Raw genomic sequence first — 18387 nt, 5'->3', positions numbered from 1 at the left:
TTCTCATCTTCTTCTTAATCTTCTACTAATTCTTCTTTTTATTTTTCTTCTTCTTCGATCTTCTTCCTCATCCTCTCTTAGATCAAATGAAATTTTATCAGAGGGAGGGGGCTTATAAATTTATCAATATTACATTTTTTCGTGCTTGCGTCTATTCTTGGTATATAATATGTAAAGCCTATCATTTTTCTGCATCCAGAGACTGCTCCTTTAAAGCTCCCCCACCGAATTTGTTTGAGTCCCAATGTCTATTAGATTGATAGATCGTTTTACCTTTTAATTTAAAATCATCCCGAAATTACAATGAATTCATTAGATTATTAAATAAACATACGACGTTGAAACTATCTCCCTTTGAAATAGAAGAATTCTAATATTGATAAATAATAGGGTTGGTGGGGGTTTTGGGTTTTGCTCTTGGGTTGGTGGGGGCATGATACTGTGTAAACGATGTTGTTTTTATATCATACCAATATGTTAAGAATTTAATTTGTGATATATCATATTTTCTCTCATTTGTTTTGTAATGTCCTATAAACTCGACCCCTCGGTAGAACAGCTGTGCTGTACTGGCACAGCTGAGCAGGGCGATCTATCCAATGTTATTTTCTCATGTTATCATCTATATTGTTATTTATATGTTTTAATATTGGTGAATAAAATCAAATCCTATCAAATCAAATATAGTCTCAAATGGCAACTATAGCTGCCCCCGGTCCCATGTATTTAATTTAGTCCATGCAATTATTTGCTGTTTGTTTGCTTAGTATCGGTCACAAAATCGTGAGAATGAGTAATAGCCTTGATTGCATAATATTGTATTACAACCGTATGACTATGAGCTCATATTATTATTATGGTCCATGAGTGAGCTCTATTCTTACAGTCAAAGGTCAAACTAGGGCAAACCCGGATGAGTGACGTCATTCATAAAACTCGCCATCTTTTGGGTCTCATCTGTATATAATTTGTAGGTGTGTGAAAACACCCCCAGAAAATTCATCAAAATGTAAGTAATTGAGAAGTATTATGCCATTCGTTTGTTATATTATAAATTATGTGAATGTTACTTGGATCTGAATGTCCTTCTTCTGGTATTTTATGGGCGCAAACCGGTAAAATAGCGGTGTATGCCGTGTATCCCATTCAAGATTGAATGAACTGCCGCGGCGACAGTGCGAATGACATTGCAGTGCATTGATTATTGTATGTGTGGTAGCTGAATGAATGCCGAATACACGCGCAAAATAACGGTGCAGTAGCCTACAGACACAAGAGAGTGAAACCGAAACGAATCTACTGGCTAGAAATACTGTAGTGTAGAAATAATTGGTATTTCAAATATTCTAGTAGGTCTAGTGAGCTACTCATAGTAATATAGATTCTAGGCCTATAGACTATCTTAACTTAATCATTAAACCAAACTATTCTGAAATTGAAAATTCTTGTTACTTTTCTCCAATTTCTTTACCCGCACTATTGATAGGGAGGCCAATGCCCAAATCTAACTTTTTAATTACTAATTTGTTTATACTAAAACTAAGATTAAAAGAAAGCATTTACTTTCACTAAGAAAATCCACCCATCTGCCGACTCCATAGGTTCCATCAAATAGGAGATATCCAGCTGGTTTGTAGCCATTTCCTTCTACGCCTTTCCGTACGTAAGAGCCTTGAAACAATTATATTTCATGTCGCAAAGTTACGTTCATAATTAGACAGGCCCGAGGGACAAAGTTCATGATGAAGTTTAAAACTTCGCGCGAAAGTGCAATCACTCAACAGCGGCTAGCCTTGAATCGGTCGCACACGTACACACCTTCTTCTTAAGTTGATCCCTCCACCGACACAGGCAAGCCCCGATGCAGGCTGAAGTCCAGCCATCAATGTGCGAACAATTACATCTTCTACTACTACGAGGCGAAGACGATGGTTCAAAAAAGGAAAGAAATATATATAATTCATTGATATTTACCTTAGATGTGTATTCCAATAATTTGATTTCCTCATGAGTATTCCTTATTATCAACGATCGAGAAGTTACGAGGTCCAATTAAAATCCATCTTGCAGCGAACACAATCATAGCGCACATCCATGCATGCAACGTACGTGTACTAATATTTCTCTCTCTCTCTCTCTCTCTCCCTTTCGCTATACGTAACATACACACTCACTAACCATGTATCATACAACACACACATTCAAATCATGGCTTTCATTTCAATTCTCAATTGGAGTATAGACTGCTCACGTAGACTTTTTTTTTTACTGAAATATCTTTTTTAACACTTCTCATACATTACTGCACGACACTCGTATCTAGTGCTGTGAGAATAAGGTACTAGGGTCTATAAATAAGACTACGCCTTTGCGCACGATCTGACCGGAGCTCAGATTATGTCGCAATACCCTTTATTTTTGGCGCGAACAATGACGTCACTGTTCACTGTTTTCCTTCTCATTTTGAGATGGATGTAGCTATAGGGCTCAAACCAACGCAAGATTGACAGAAACATCGTACTCTATCTACTTTCGAATGTTCAGTTTGTAAAAATCTGTATTTAAAAAGATACAATCTTTTTTCTTTATATTTTCTAGTTGTTAGAAGTGGCAATTGTGAACATCTGAAATGTTGATCTCTATCAAAAGTTCTTTACTCAAAACGGATCCCATATTTTTAGGGTCTACCTTCTGCCAATGAGAAGGTTTTTAGTGAGCAAACCTCTACGCCCTCTAGGATTTTCTTAGTCGGTGGTGCGAGTGCGTCAAGGTCGTCTGCAACCACAATTATTGGATTAAAAAACGTCAAAATCTGCAAGATTGTCAACAAATGGTGAAAGACTGTTACAGATCCGTGATTATAGGTATGTTGTGAAATGTATAATTGTATTTTCTTTTCATATTTTCTTCAATTTTTATTTTTACATCATTTTTTTCCCTTTGCTAATTTTTTGAAGTGGGCGACGAGCGCACAAATCGTAGGTGTAGAAGCCTTACGCCCGGGCATTGGCCTCCCTACTATTGACTTGTTGTGTAGGCCTAGCCTAAAGCTAAAGTAAAGGAGATTGCCACATAAATAACAAATCCGGGCTAACTCGGACCAGGGGACAACTCGGCCCAGCTGCAAAAACGGTCATTTTATGTCATTTTACCCTAACTCTAACCCTAACTCTAGTCTAACTCTAGACCGAAAACTTCAGTCTCTCTAATCGTCGGTTGTTCCACTGAGACTACGTCTGGCTCCACTAGACCTCCGATTATAGAGACTGAAGATTGTCCTATCGGGACTGTACGGAACAAATGGTTCGGTTCGGCAGGACCGCGATGAATGAGATATGCTACGAGATTTTCACTCTTTACATCCTCACACATGCTGCAATATGACAATAATTAGAGTCTAATTAAAAATAACATATAGGCCTATATAGCTTATTTGACTTACGATAGCTTGCTCATTTAGATCCTAAATTAATGATTAATCCGAGAAAGTCTCGTCGTCAACATTATCCGTCTTGGTTTTAGTTGATGAATATTAATTTTTTCTTTTCGAACGTCCAATAGCTACCGTAGCTACATACGAGTCGGCCCGGCTTGACCAACGAACTCCCACGAAACGAGTGCTCTGATTGGCCATTGGCTATGTTTTGGTAGGTGGACCCGGAAATATATCGGCCGCCGGGTAATATTTCGAATGCATGAACGTAAGTGCTTCGCGGTTCTGAGGAACAAATTGGATAATTCCGAAAATTACACATTCTATAATAGGTTAGAAAATTTCGAAAACTGTAATTAGGAGATATATAGACCGACCTAATTTACATCTGATTTAGAAATCAGGAAATTAGATCTAAATAAAGAAAATCGGGGGAGAAATGTCGGTAACGAAAAGCTGTTACGCTGTGGCTCTAATTACCCCCACGGTACGAGATCTCTGGGTTGCCATCTGTATTGGGGAATGACAACAAATGTCAGTTTTATTAAAGAAATGACCCAAATCAGATGGTTATTGCTGTCTAGTCTAACTCTAACCCTTGATCTAACCCTAACCTAGACCGAAAGCTTCAGTCTCTATACTAGGGTGTCTGATCGCGCACCCAATGTTGTGTGCTAAAACCCTTCCCATAGAGATTGTACGCTTCCCTATGTGGTCTACGTGCATTGCGCGACCATCCAAAATTGGTCAATGATTTTATGAAAAAATTTGAAATTCAAACCTTTATAACAAATGATCCTGAAGGTGAAACTCAATAAATGAGGTGTCATATGAAAGAGCAGGTTTTTCTCCATATTCCCCATAGGGGGCCACCCCCAGAATTCTAAAAATATCTTGGTCAAAACAGCGATTGAAATGTTGTTTGCATCCTAGCTCCAAAATTTGCCACTTTCCTGAGCTGCGGCTTAAGCAGGGCTAGACGTAAGGATAATATCCAGATGCTTTTTTTTTCGCTAACCCCAAGGGATCATTTGTTATAACAGTTTGAAAATACCCTTCCCACATTTTTGGAATCAGCTAATTAGGGAGGCGTGAGCTCCGCTCAGTCCAAACCATGGTTACATCGTAACATGTGCGCTTATAGTGAATGAAAGTATGGGTGGCCGATTCTCGCCATAGAACCCGGAAGTGAATACACGTTGTAGTCAATGGCAATACCGCGATATTGCCATTGACTACAACGTGTATTCACTTCCGGGTTCTATGGCGGGAACGGCCACCCATACTAGTCAATGGCACATATCGCGGAGACAGCGTGGCTCAAGCTTGCAAGTCGCGCATTGGCTGAGCAACTTGCGTACGATATGCATACGCTTGCATATCGCGCGATACAGCTGTTTGGCTAAATTTAGCAAAACAACATAACTCTGCGTGTACGTCTTTTTCGTCGATTCTGAGCAAAATGCTATGAATATTTCAGCGTTTTGAAGGGGCTGTATCTTTTGATAGAAACATCGGCGAGACTTGAAATTTGAAATGTATTATTTTGATTACATTTTTAATTCAAATATCAAACAAAAATGGTGAAAAACGATCCCAAATTGAAAATTGAAAAATCGTTCAGACACCCTATCTATACCCTCGGTTGTTCCACTGAGACTACGTCTGGCTCCACTAGACCTCCGGTTATAGAGACAGAACGATCGCCTATGCCAGCCTATGTTGAATATATCACGGCTAGATTTTAGCTGTTAGGCCCCTCCCACAAACATGAACAAACTTGCCACGGCCGTATCATCACTTTGAAATTAATAATATTGGTCTAAGAGAAGAGGCAAAACATGCGGGCCGCCTTCTTGGATTATAATGCATACCGCCGGTACACTGTACCTACATTATAATCCAAGATGGCGGCCCGCAGGTTTTGTCTCTTCTCTTAGACCAATATTATTAATTTCAAAGTCATGAAAAGGCACTAAATATCAACAAACATGGTCTACAACAACCCCAATTGACAAAATAATCCCAGCCATGAATTTTTTTTGATAGCCATTTGATAGCCAAAAACTTAAAAATTTTCGGCATTAAAAAAAAAATCAGCCAATTTTTTTTTGTCGATCTTCCGATCCAATACCGATCAAAGGTGCGAGGGTGTCGCTCCGATCTTCTTATCCGATCAGAGCCCCAACCTACAGGGTAAGTCAGGAGCACATTGCATTGCTTTGTGTGTGGATCATTACGGTATACCAACAAATGTGATGAAATTGAACAGAAAAGTAGATAGCTATTTTTGTCATGAGAAGTCTGTTTATCACATTTTCACTTTGAGCAAAGCTAATCCCTTTGCAGCAGATGTAGATATTATGGAACTGCTCTTCATGCAGGCAAACACAATGTAGGTGCCAATTAAGGTTAGGTGTAATCAGTATCATATTTTGTAATTATAACCAAACCCTAAAATGAAGGTTGGCTGTTTGGGTTATTTGTTTCATGACAAGTCTGCTCATCATATTTCCACCGTGCAGCAGATCTCACTATGAACATGACTGACAAAGAAAGCGGACAAAATATACAGTTCCTCAGGTAGACAAAGGAGCATCCCTTCACTGCTATTATGTAAAAATGTGTAGATCAGGTGTCGCATGCATATTCACCTTTTTACATAATAGCAGTGAAGGGATGTTCCTTTGTCTACCTGAGGAACTGTATATTTTGTCCGTTTCCTTTGTCCGTTATATTCATAGTGTGTAGATAATACGGAACTTTGCATTCCAAATGGGAGACTTTTGTGAAATAGGCTACCAAAAATCTCGACAAAAGTCTTTGACTATAGAGGCAGTCTAAAGTTTATTTCTCTGGTACATTTTTATTTACTTCATTATACAGTGTATGTCGTGGATATTTTGTGATGGTTAAGTAGGAGTGGGTACACTTAAACTGATTCTATTTATGTTACGCTAATGACGATATTTTAACTTTTTATTTTATCGAAAAATAAAAGGTACGGTCGGTAAGGCAAAAAGCCAATTTTTAATTTCATGTTAATTCTAAACTTGTATTTTATGCTTTCTTTTAGAGGAGAGGTCCAACCAGAAAATAGTTGGTTTCATTAAAGGAAAATCAAACCTTTATAACAAAATTGCTCTGAAAGAAAGCAGAAAAATTACATTAATGAAAGCCTGAACGAATCCCCCAAAAATCAGAAAGTTGTGAAAGTTGTAAATGGTAATTTCAAATTGGTCCAATCTGTTTTGTCACTGCGATGTACAATTGTACATGTTATGTATATTTTTCAAAATATATTACTCAGGAGGGTCTTATTTTTTCAGGATGTAAATGTATGACAATATGATATCCCTAATTTATTTTTAGTAGTACCCCAATGGAGAAGGCACTTAATAGAAAACAGAAATTAATTATATTTTTGCACATGACAAACAGGAGAGTTTTCTGGGACGACATCACAATATATTGACCAAATTTAGGGATGTCATATTCAAACATTGAAGAAGAAAAATATATAATAAAAAAATTTAAAAAACAGATTTATTTCAATATTTTGCCATTCTGTTTCTCTTATTTTTCTGCTTTCATGAGAATGAACTCATTCCAAAGGTTGGATCGCCCTTTAAAAGCTGAATAATGAGGGGGAAAAGATCAGTTATTAAATATGAAGGAAATTTTTTCGACCTTTAAGCCTACATGTACATGTACAGTACATGCCTGAATTTTTAGCAGATATTTCTGCATTTATTGATAAATCGAATATAAAACATTAAAATAACAATAATATAATTGATTTGTACATAAAGAGTGTTTACACAACGGCGTCCATGTACATGGCGCTGTTATGTATGTAGGAATATGTAGGAGAATAGAATATATAGTACCATTAATGCTGCATAACTGAAAGTCACAGAAGTCGAGTTCTCCCCAAGTCAAATAAAAATGTTGACCAAACTATGCAAAACGTGTACCGGTATTTGCTTCCTCTAATATGAATTTTGTCGAGTTTCCCGAAGTCAAAACATTTTATTTGACTAAACTATGCAAAAACATGTGTAACTAATTTTGCATACCGGTACCAGTATTGAGTCTAACTATTTTTGCATTCCCAACATTTTGACAATGTATGCAGAGTTCATTGTGTACTGTACATGTAGATGCAAACAATGTACATATTTGAGTGTAATTTTTTTGTCTACATGTACCTTTCCATGGCAATTTGGCCAGTCTGTACCTACCTACGCATGATCATGTAATGTACCTTAATTTTTGTTGGGTCTAATCCGTTGTTCTTAATTATGTCTGCCTGCGGCCAGCCTTATACCACGCAAGCAGTCAGTCCTACGTTCTACTCCTATTGCAGTCGACAGCTGTGATTAGCAATATGCATGACTGAGGGGAATTGGAGAGAATTACATTGGGTCCACGCTGATACAACCTCACAATTAGGGTCTGATACAGTGTGTGTATGAGCCGTGCTCTGCAGCAATTTTGCAGATGTTGGGAGGGGGGGGAGGGTTATCTATTCATAATGAGGTCGTTTCGATGAGGAGATTGCCCTCGTTATACGTTGCACAGGTATCAACTGAACCTTGACATGATCTTTTAGACTAAAAATGGAGAGAACAAAAATAGTGTACAAATCCTTGTCATGTACATGTACAGGAGAATTGTACTGTGATTGTGAGATATTGTGTGTTGCAATGTGTGTGTGCGTGCCCTATTTCAAAAGAGACACAGGACTGCTGTGGGTTGAATTTAATAGACAAAGAAATTGTATTTTAAAAGTCAAAATGTAAGTTGTACTTTTCATTGAATGTGATTTTTCAGCAATTTTTGTTAGGTTGTCAACATAATAATGATAACAACATTTATAATGCGCACATATCCACCCCAATTTACATGATGAATAGCGGTCCTTATGACTAGCGAGGTAACCCTGTGTGTTTTGCCATCCAAGCGACTCTTGTATTGTACTTCTACTTATTATTGAATGTGATTTTCCAGCAATTTTTGTTAGGTTGTCAACATAATAATAATAACATTTATAATGCGCACATATCCACCCCAATTTACATGATGAATAGCGGGCATTATGACTAGCGAGGTAACCCTGTGTGTTCTGCCATCCAAGCGACTCTTGTATTCCATGTGTACATGATATAATTCAAAATTCCTTTAATAAGCAAATTTTCCCTCAAAACTGCATAATTCTACTAGAACTCAAAATGAACACTAACCTACATGTACAGTGTAATTCATTGTGTCACATAAGAATTTGCAAATGTACATCTACAGTGTACATGTAGATTACATGCATGTTGACATGTGTCATCTTTAATACTACATGTAGAGTACCGGTAGCTCTTCGGACATGTTCAGTATACCAGTACTTGTACATTACTTATAATAGCTTTATGATTCAGAATCTGTGTTATGCCAATGACTGATTGATATGGCAGACATGTGATACTGTACAAACTAGCCATTAGTTGCTAGTACATACACAGTACATGTAAATGTACATGTAGGCTAGATACATAATGCATCGCTTACAAATGTGTGGACCGTGTACATGTTTACGTACATCCTAGAGTTGGGTTCTTTACATGAATGGAGTATACTGACTACATGTAGTACATAACAAAGCATGCCCAAAATGCCTGACTCCTATTGGGATATTGATTCTCTTAAGCTTTTGTTATTAATTAGACTTGGCCTTTGTTTGGGCCCTCCTGTATTCCAATGGGCCACAAAGCTGACATCCTTACCCTGTAAGCTAATTATGAAGAACAAAGAGCACTTAAAATTCACACACTTGGCAGATTTGGAATATTGATTTAGTATAATGTCTACAGTATGTAATCTTTGTTAGTACACACATGCCAAGTACAGTTCAACAGCATAACAAGCATGAACATTTACATTGTAATGTAATGTGTACTTATTACAGCTGTAGAGAATGTAAGTACATGTGCATGTATGTACACACATGTACATGTACATGTATGCAGCACACTGTTCATTGTACATTTACAACAATTTAGTATGGATAAACATTGAATACTACAAATGGAGCTATTTTCTTACTCCCTCTCCCCTGTTCTGAACATACACGGAAGGGGATAGTCATGGCTATTGACATTCAATTTCTTGCATTATTAAAAATCATGCATAAAATCAAAATGTATACAAAGTATTCCGAGGTAAAACACAACATACAATAAATGAATTTCGTTAAACAAGAATAATAAGGCCATCATTAAAAAAAACCTATTGCATGATAAAACATACATGTACATGTAGTATATGTAGAACTGTCCAATTAAGAAGAGAGGGAGAGAGAGGGTAAGCAGAGAGGGAGGGAAAGAGAAAGAGCGGGGGGAAAGGAGATAAAAAAAGAGGGCAAGAGAGAGGGAGGGAGAAAAACATAGAGATAAAAGGAGAGAGAGAGTGAGAGAACAATTGGACATGAGGAAGAATAACTTGTATTTTTTTATATGATAAAAAATGGATGCTAAGCTATTCTGACTTGAGTATTTTACTATTTTTCTATCTTTATTTTTTTCTTCCAATCTAGGGCTGCACCACCACCACCACAACCAGCGCCCTCCAACAAGAGGTTACAACAGACTCAAGCACAAGTAGATGAGGTAAATCGTTGGGAAACTTCAAAATACCCCACCATACGAGTAACCGTATTAACTGGGACCTATATAATACAAGCTTTGCTTTTTAGTAGATCCCCCACTTTATTGATTGATTTATGTGATTGTATCCTCTGTTTTAACTATCATCATGTTCATTATGTTATCTTTGATGAAGTGAAATAAATAAACTTGAAACTTGAAACCTTAATCCCAACCCTGACCCAAAATCTACATCTAACCTTAACCCTACATGTCACCTTAACCATAAAAGCCAAACCAAATTATAACCCTAAACCTAAATTCAAACACCAAACCTTACCCCATTCATAGTGGATATATTCTCTGTTTAGATGAAAGCAATTCATACTACGGTCCAAATATAGCAATTTTGCCTATTATTTCATTGTTACATCACGTTGCTTAGACAAGAGTGTGAACAGGCGCTACTATATGTTCCGTCTGCATGCATGTAGAGGCTATTTTGATATGGCTTTTACAACGAACACTCTAGTCTCAACTGCATGTTAAAATTTAAATCCGGTCTACATGTATATGTTCCGTCTGCATACATGTAGAGGCTATTTTGATATGGCTTTTACAACAAACACTCTAGTCTCAACTGCATGTTAAAATTTAAATCCGGTCTGTTCCTTATGACATGAAATCCCTCGTCTCTTTCGTAAGAATGCAGAGACACCTTCCAAAAATGGCTTTTTCAAAATTGATTAGCTCCATGAACATCTTGCACTTGAAACAGTTAAGTTGTCGGGAAGCCTTTGTATGTGTCCTGTGATAAATAAAATGTGGCGCAGGAGAATATTTTTTTGGCACAAAAAAACATTAACACATAGACACGCATAATGCACTGCTACATGTGCATTGTGCAATGTCCATATGAAGTATACATGTATATATTTGCCTTTGCCTAATACTGATGTTCTATTACTTTCTTACAGGTTGTGGATATTATGAGAGTAAATGTTGACAAAGTTCTTGAGCGAGATCAGGCGCTATCAGTCTTGGATGACCGTGCAGGTGAGAAACCAGTCCTCCAAATCTTGTGTCTTTTATTTCAACGGAAGAATGTAAAGGTGTTGTTGTAATGATAAATAATAAAATATGGGGTCCATGTATAGCACTCCTGGCGCTCCCGAATATTACCCTTGCTTTAGCACGGCTGCCATTACGCTCTTTTTTTGCAAGGAATTAATTCCTGCCATGTACCCATTTACATCACCTAGGTTGATTGTGGCAAATGTAAATCAATGTCTTGCCAAAGAACATTAGTGCTGCAGATTTTGTTGATACACGTAAAATCTCTTTACAGAAGCAATTGAAGTTGCAATCTAAAATAGGAGATATTAGCGTCAGATACCACATACCACATACATGTACATACATATATGAAGCAAAACTTAGAGATTGTTCCACTTTCGGATGGCCCTGCATGCACTTTGTAAATTACGATTGAGATTCCTTATTCCATGTGTACATAATTTAAAGCCTGTCTGCACTACATGTAGTTTGACCAGGAGGGATTAGACCTCCCTGCAAGGTCACTGACAGGTTGTTATCTCATCAAATCAGCTCTCAATTAATATAAGAAAAAGGGGATCTTGGGGGACCGATGGGCACCACTAAGGCATTGTTTGCTATATAGAGGGCGCAAGTAGCTACAGGTAGTGCAGCCCCGCTTTAATGTTTGCGTCTCTGTAATATTCTGTCGTCTTTCAGATGCCCTCCAGCAAGGAGCATCACAGTTTGAGACGAATGCTGGCAAACTCAAACGGAAGTACTGGTGGAAAAACTGCAAGATGATGATCATCCTAGCAATTATTATCATTGTCATTTTAATAATCATTATCGGTAAGTACAACAGTTTTGGAAAAGGGAATTATTTTTTTTCTTCATATAGGCTTCTGTACTTTCATTCTCATTTATTTGAAAAATCCTATAGTTTTATTCACAAATTTTGTTTAAACTGACATTTATATTTATAGTTAATTTTTATGATAAGTTTTTCTTGATGATGATTCTGACTGTTTTTCAGAGTTCTCACCATTAACATTTTATTTATCTTATTCGTCAAAGTATGATTTCTTTTCATTTATTGATGATTTTCTGGAAATCATGTTGTCTCGCAAAAATTATATGTCATGGTTAATGCCATTTGAAATAATTTTGCCTGATTTTGAATAATATTTCATTCTATGTTTGCACATTAAATTAACCTAAACATACTGTACATGTAGAGATTTTTGTTCAAGTTTTCTAACCATTTGCAGTCAGCAAAACAGAATTGCACTATCCAACTACAGTGTAAATTAACCAATTCAAGCCATGTATTTGAACTGACATGCACTTAGGAAAATAATATTTCTTTCATTTATAGTCACTGTTTAACCTCCATTGCATGATCATACTGTCTTCATTATTTCCTTGTGTGGATAGCAGAAGATCTGAGTCGTTCTGTTTCATTCATTTTAAAAGTAGAAGGTTGCTGGCATTCAAATATTGATAACTTTAAAATTATGTGCCTATTTGATACAAAACTAGTCAGTTTTCATCTTTTTTTTTCCATTGATAAAGCAAGAAATCCCTGTCATGTTTAAACAATGGCATAACATGTATCGAGCAATCAAAACTACAGAACGAAGATACCAGAAAATTGCTATATGGCTTACGAGTGTTTACGCCCTATTTGCCGGCCGCACCATGAATTTTCTCTCCATCTTTTCGTTTCCAGTCATCAATAACCCTTTTAACCACATTTGTCTTTACTTCATCTCTTTTTTCTGGGGACATTTTTTCAATGCATTTGCAGTGTGGGCCACACAGGCTTAGAAGGTGGGTAAAGGGATGTTGCCTTGTCAAAGTGAAGCATGTTTTATGTTCCGTGCATACATGTATTTTTGAATGTCCGTATTAACAAAGTTACATTGTCTTGTAATCGCTCTTCAAACACATGATGGATGTGAAGATGTTTGCAACAATACTGCCGTAAGCTATACTGTATAAATGCTGTTATTTTTGCGTGATTAATTTTTTTTTCGCGCTGAGCCACCCCAAGACATAATATATCCCCAGGTTCTTAAATTCGCTTTTCATGCAATTAATTCCACTCGAAACATCCATAAGAAGTCATGCTTATAAATTTAAGGGTTTGAATATTCGCGGACACTGAATTTAGCCCGAAATTTGCAAAATTGACAGTATTCTGGAAATAATTAAAAATTGTAAATAACAGCACCATCTAAAAATGATCAAAAATAGATCCATTGAAAGAGACCGGTAGTTCAAAATTATTATTTTTTTTTTTTTTTTTTGGGGGGGGGGGGGGGGTCATTGTTAATTTCGTCAAGTCATTTGGCCTTGTAAAATAGAGATCTGTGTATTTCTATGGATAACCTTCTTTTTAATTTGGAAATATAAATCATTTAAAAACTAAAAAGCAGAGGATTTTTTTAAAGGTTGTACGTCAGTTGTATACTGTCCAAATCCATTATAAACATTAAAATATGTACCGTATTTGCCGGCGTATAGGCCGCAGTATTTTTGGAAGAGAAAATATCAAAAAGTCGGGGTACTCATCAATGTACATGTATGTTTTGCACCAGTGCATGTGCTTTTGGTCTAAGAGCATGAATTGTTATGATTTAGTGTTCGGCTGTTTGTGTCATGTTGTCTGACCTGTTATGCATTTACATGTTTTGCAATAGACCATTCCACAAAATTGAATGCATTCCGCCACACTAACTGTTACATGTATACGCGTTAAAACCCAAGAGCTTGCCAGAGTTTTGCCCAACATCACAGCACCTAGCGCACATGTATGCAACACGCACTCTAACTATTGAAATATAATAATCTTCACAGAAGAACGCAATAATCAGGAGGCAAGATGCACTTACAACAACATGCCTTTTGAGAAAGATGATAACTGCACATCTTTCTAGTGTGTTTTATCAGGGCCTTTAAATACAAATATTGGCATGGCATACATGTAAATATAATATAGGAGTACAATACATGTCATTAGTCAAGAAAAATATATCAAATATTTCTGCTGGTCCTTTGCCATCAGCTTGTTCTGCTTTACATGTACCTGTATATCCGAATGTATTGTGCTTCGTCACTTGTACCTCACTACCAGTAAATGTAAAATTTGATAGCTACACGTACTTGTAAGGCCCTTTTTGTTCCACTTTTCCCCCTGTTATCATTATTTTTTGCTACCATAGAAAATATTGTACTGTAAAACAAGACTGTCTACTCATTAAATGTGATTCAGAAACCCTTTCGAGATATCGTTTCATATTTTGTTTCATAGCTGAATATCTTTCAATTTATAGCCGTGAAAAATATACCAAATAGAAAGGGCAAAAATTTCTGCACACGCTGTGTCCATGTTTGTTGCATGATCTTGTTATTAAACACCATTATTTTTGGAAAGGAAAATAATTTCTAACATATATAGTGTTATGGGACCCTAGAATGTGTACCACATACTTATTCACCTGTATTACGTAGGAATTTTGAATGGTGAATGTAAATTGATACTGTGGTCAAACAAGCATTCGGTACATTTGACATTTGAATTTGCAGAATTTGTTTATGTGCTGTTTGCATGTTTCGTCCTGTCAACATGAGCAGAAAGATCACCAATCAAATCTCTGGGATTTTGTCGTTAGGCTATTTTCGGAAGAGAGGAAATCTGTGTAATCGAATTTCTGAGACATTGCTTAAAAAAAGTGATACCTATACAGGAAATACCCGATTAAGGTCCAAGAATTTGAGGATTTTTTTTTATCATCTTTCGCAGCTTTCTCTCTCTCCCTCCCCTCCCATTCAGTTTAATTTAGATCATTGCTGTGACACATCTGTCACGTGTGCTAATGTGATACCTTAAACGTCCTTTTATATATTTAAAAAATGGAATAAAACAAAATCAGACAAAACACTAATATTATAGGAAACAGACAGTGAAAAGTTCAGACGTTTTGTTATGGCAAATTAACGTAGAATTTCTAAGGTAAGTAGGGAATAGATTCGTTTATGCTTAGAATGAAAATCCCTATGCGCGTCTGTTTAAAAAAACCTGTTTAATTGTACATGTAGGGACCAAAATTCATGCAAACTTGAGCTGACTTTTAAATATTCATATACCGTAAATCTCCGTGTATAAGGCGCACCTGTATTTTTTTATTTTTTTTGGGGGGGGGGGATCATTTTCTGTTGTTGTTTTGTTTCCGAAAACCCATGCGGGGAAGGATATTCGTTTAACATCGATGTGCAGTTGAAGGCGCTGATTTGTGCTTGTAGATTTGTCATAAATAATAGTAATAATGTCGTTTTTAGAAGAATGTATAAGATCAGTAATGTAAATTAAAAACAATAGAGTATCTAGGTCCTAGGATGGAACCTTGTGGTACACCATTTGTTATAGAAAAAATTTGAGGAATTATTATTATAAACTACATATTGAGATCTATTAGAAAAATTACTTTCAAACCAAGATGACAGACAAATTTGAGTGTTGTAGTTTCCGAGTGGTGAGTCAACTCACTGATTACTAAGCTGGGAGACATTGCCAGGCATAGCGCCATAAATCGAAACTAAAAAAAAAAAAATAATAATAATCTGTACCTGTGTATAAGACACACCCCCGACTTTCTTTTTTTTTCGGCGGCAAAAAAGTGCGCCTTATACACGGAGATTTACGGTACATTTGAACAAAAAAAATGTACATTGTATGTATGTACATGTACACATATGATGTAGTAGATTAACCTTCTTTCATTGTAATGTATAAGTTGTGTTAAAGTGTTGATATGCAATGTATTCATTTCTTGTAAATGTGTGCACATTGATCAATGATCTGTTTATCTAACTTTCTAAATTCAGCTGCATGGTGAAATTGTTGTCTAAAAATAATTTATTGATACACATCTGCATACATTTGTGCTTGTCAGTTACCCTATTTCACTTCAACCTACTTGTAAAGTTGTAATTATCTACATATAAATTAAATGTCTTTTTTTTTTCTTCTTTTAGTATTGGACTGTTTTATAATAATTCAATTTGCATCAGAGGTGCAGTGAAATATTTATCTGCTCCCTCCCTTTGAAATCTTCACTTGCCATTGTGACTAACACATGAACTGTCATCAAGAACCACAACTAAATGACCCTAACCCGATGTACTTTACCCCCCTACAGCCCCCCCCCCTAAACCCCAGACCCCTCTGAAATTCAATGAACCATGCATTACATTTTTTCTCTCCCTCTTCTCTCTGCACTTTGAATTTTCTTTCCATTTTACAGTCGCTATCGTGCAAAGCCAAAAAAAGTAACACACACAGGGAACCAGCTTTAGCACCATCAAAGGAAAAAAAAGGAATATCTCAACAAGTCATCTTCCCCTGGCCGACTCGGACGCATCTCCGCAAGGTCAAAGGTCACCCCGCTCATTTGTCCCAGGTGAAAGGTCATCAGCTGCACACTGAACCTTGAGAGGCAAATATCCTGTGAATCGACCATCTCTACATTTCTGTAAACTTTTACGGGGAAAGTCTATTTTTAATAAGGTAACCGGTGTATTTAAAAGGAATGGTAGTTATCCTTTAAGATGTTATGGGAAGGACTAATCTTAATCTCTCATTTTAAGTTTGACTAATCCCTTTCAGATCAGTTTCATCAAAAGTTTCATGGCCCGTAGCAGAAATTAAAAAAATATTATAGTATATCAGGCCAACCATAATGAGTATGGTTTCAATGTCATTATTATTGTTGTTATTATATCATTCATATAATTATTGTAAGTGATTACTATTCATTATCATTGATAATATTATTGTTGAGAACAGTACATACCCATTTTGAAAAGGGGCTCAGAAAATAGAGAAAAGGCAGTACCAATGCAAAGACTTTGTGAATTATCTGCACATGATTTATAGGCGTTCGGCATCCTAACTCTTTTATTTCAATGCTTGAAGCGGGTAAGATAGGGAGTGAACTCAGCATGCTATTACGATTGTTTTCATGAACCTTGGCTGAATATTGCTAAATTACGAGTGGAAATTCCTTTTGGAAATGGGACAGTGAACAAATAAATAAATATCCTTTTGGCTGCTATCTTTAATTCTTGACCATATTTCCGGAGCATAATATGATATGGTTGTGCAGAAGCACTGCATGCCCTCTGCCGAGCGTTAGAGAGGCATTAACTTCCACGAGGTTAACAGCCTTCTGACTACCAACGGATGAAATGTGCAATCGTGCATGCACAGTGTCAGCCAGATTGAAATGCAAATGAACATTGGAAATGCAAATTAAAAAATGAGATCCGTACCACACATTTGGGGAAGACTAAACAACTCAATCTCTCATATTTGAAGTTGACAGGGCTGAATCTTTGAAAAAATTTGAATAGAATTGTTAAGAAGTTGATATGCTGTGTTATTAAACAAAAACAAAAAGTAATGGTGGTTAACTTTAACAAGGTATGACATATATTCCATACCATACGTGGCCCTCTTGAATGAAATTATTCTAAATTCTTTACTTTCTGAGCCCTTTTTTAAGACATTCGTTGTAATTTGTAGATTGTAGCGCATATATTTGTAATAAATCAATAAAAAGACAATGAAACAAATTGTGGTTATTGTACGACAGCGAAAAAAGGGAAATTTTAGCTACGTTATTCTGTGTATAGCAGTAACGATTCGTTATTTAGAAAATACATGTTATTTAAATAAGAGAAGAGAAATTTAAGCATGTATGTGAATTGTATGTATATATTCTCCTTTAAATCTGCAATCCAAATAACTATATGTAAAGTGTCTTTTGTTTTAGTATATTCAATGTTAGATTTGTATCTTCAACAAACAGATTATTGTATAATTGGTGTTAACCAAGAAAAAACACCACACCCTATTATATATTGGTACAAAAAGAATATTCTGGTAATTTTTATTGCATTATTAAGAATTTATTATATAGTATGTGTTGCCGTATCTAGTAAGTATGCAACTTGTTTAGCATCGTGTAGATAATATTTACGATATGATTTGACTCTTTCAAGAATTTGTTTTCTTCTCAAAAAATTTTGTATTAAGCTTCACATACTAATGTTAACTCATTTGACATTCAGGGTGTTTTTCTCTCACTTTTTTCGTTTTCAGTAAGAAATGGTAGATACAGGCTTTTCTTCCCATTATAGAAGCATAAGTGCAATAAATGCATAATCTATTAAATGGATAGTGATAAAATAGTACTTTAAAGGATTTGTCATTCAAAA

General features: G+C 36.1%; 1 protein-coding gene across 2 annotated transcripts; it reads left to right on the top strand.

Moving 5' to 3' along the window:
* Positions 1–955: 955 nt before the first annotated feature.
* Positions 956–16784, top strand: VAMP (vesicle-associated membrane protein). 2 transcript variants are annotated; one of them, NM_001349029.1, is given in 6 exon segments: positions 956–1009; positions 10020–10092; positions 11046–11124; positions 11824–11955; positions 12914–12936; positions 16413–16767. In NM_001349029.1, coding segments are annotated over 5 exon segments (306 nt in total). In that variant the 5' UTR covers positions 956–1007; the 3' UTR covers positions 12934–12936; positions 16413–16767.
* The last annotated feature ends 1603 nt before the right edge of the window (positions 16785–18387 follow it).

This window comes from Strongylocentrotus purpuratus, unplaced genomic scaffold (genome assembly GCF_000002235.5).
Source record: "Strongylocentrotus purpuratus isolate Spur 01 unplaced genomic scaffold, Spur_5.0 spur5_contig_816, whole genome shotgun sequence".
Lineage (NCBI taxonomy): Eukaryota > Metazoa > Echinodermata > Echinoidea > Camarodonta > Strongylocentrotidae > Strongylocentrotus > Strongylocentrotus purpuratus.
The sequence above is the reverse complement of the archived record's forward strand: the minus strand, read 5'-3'. Positions and strand labels throughout refer to the sequence as shown.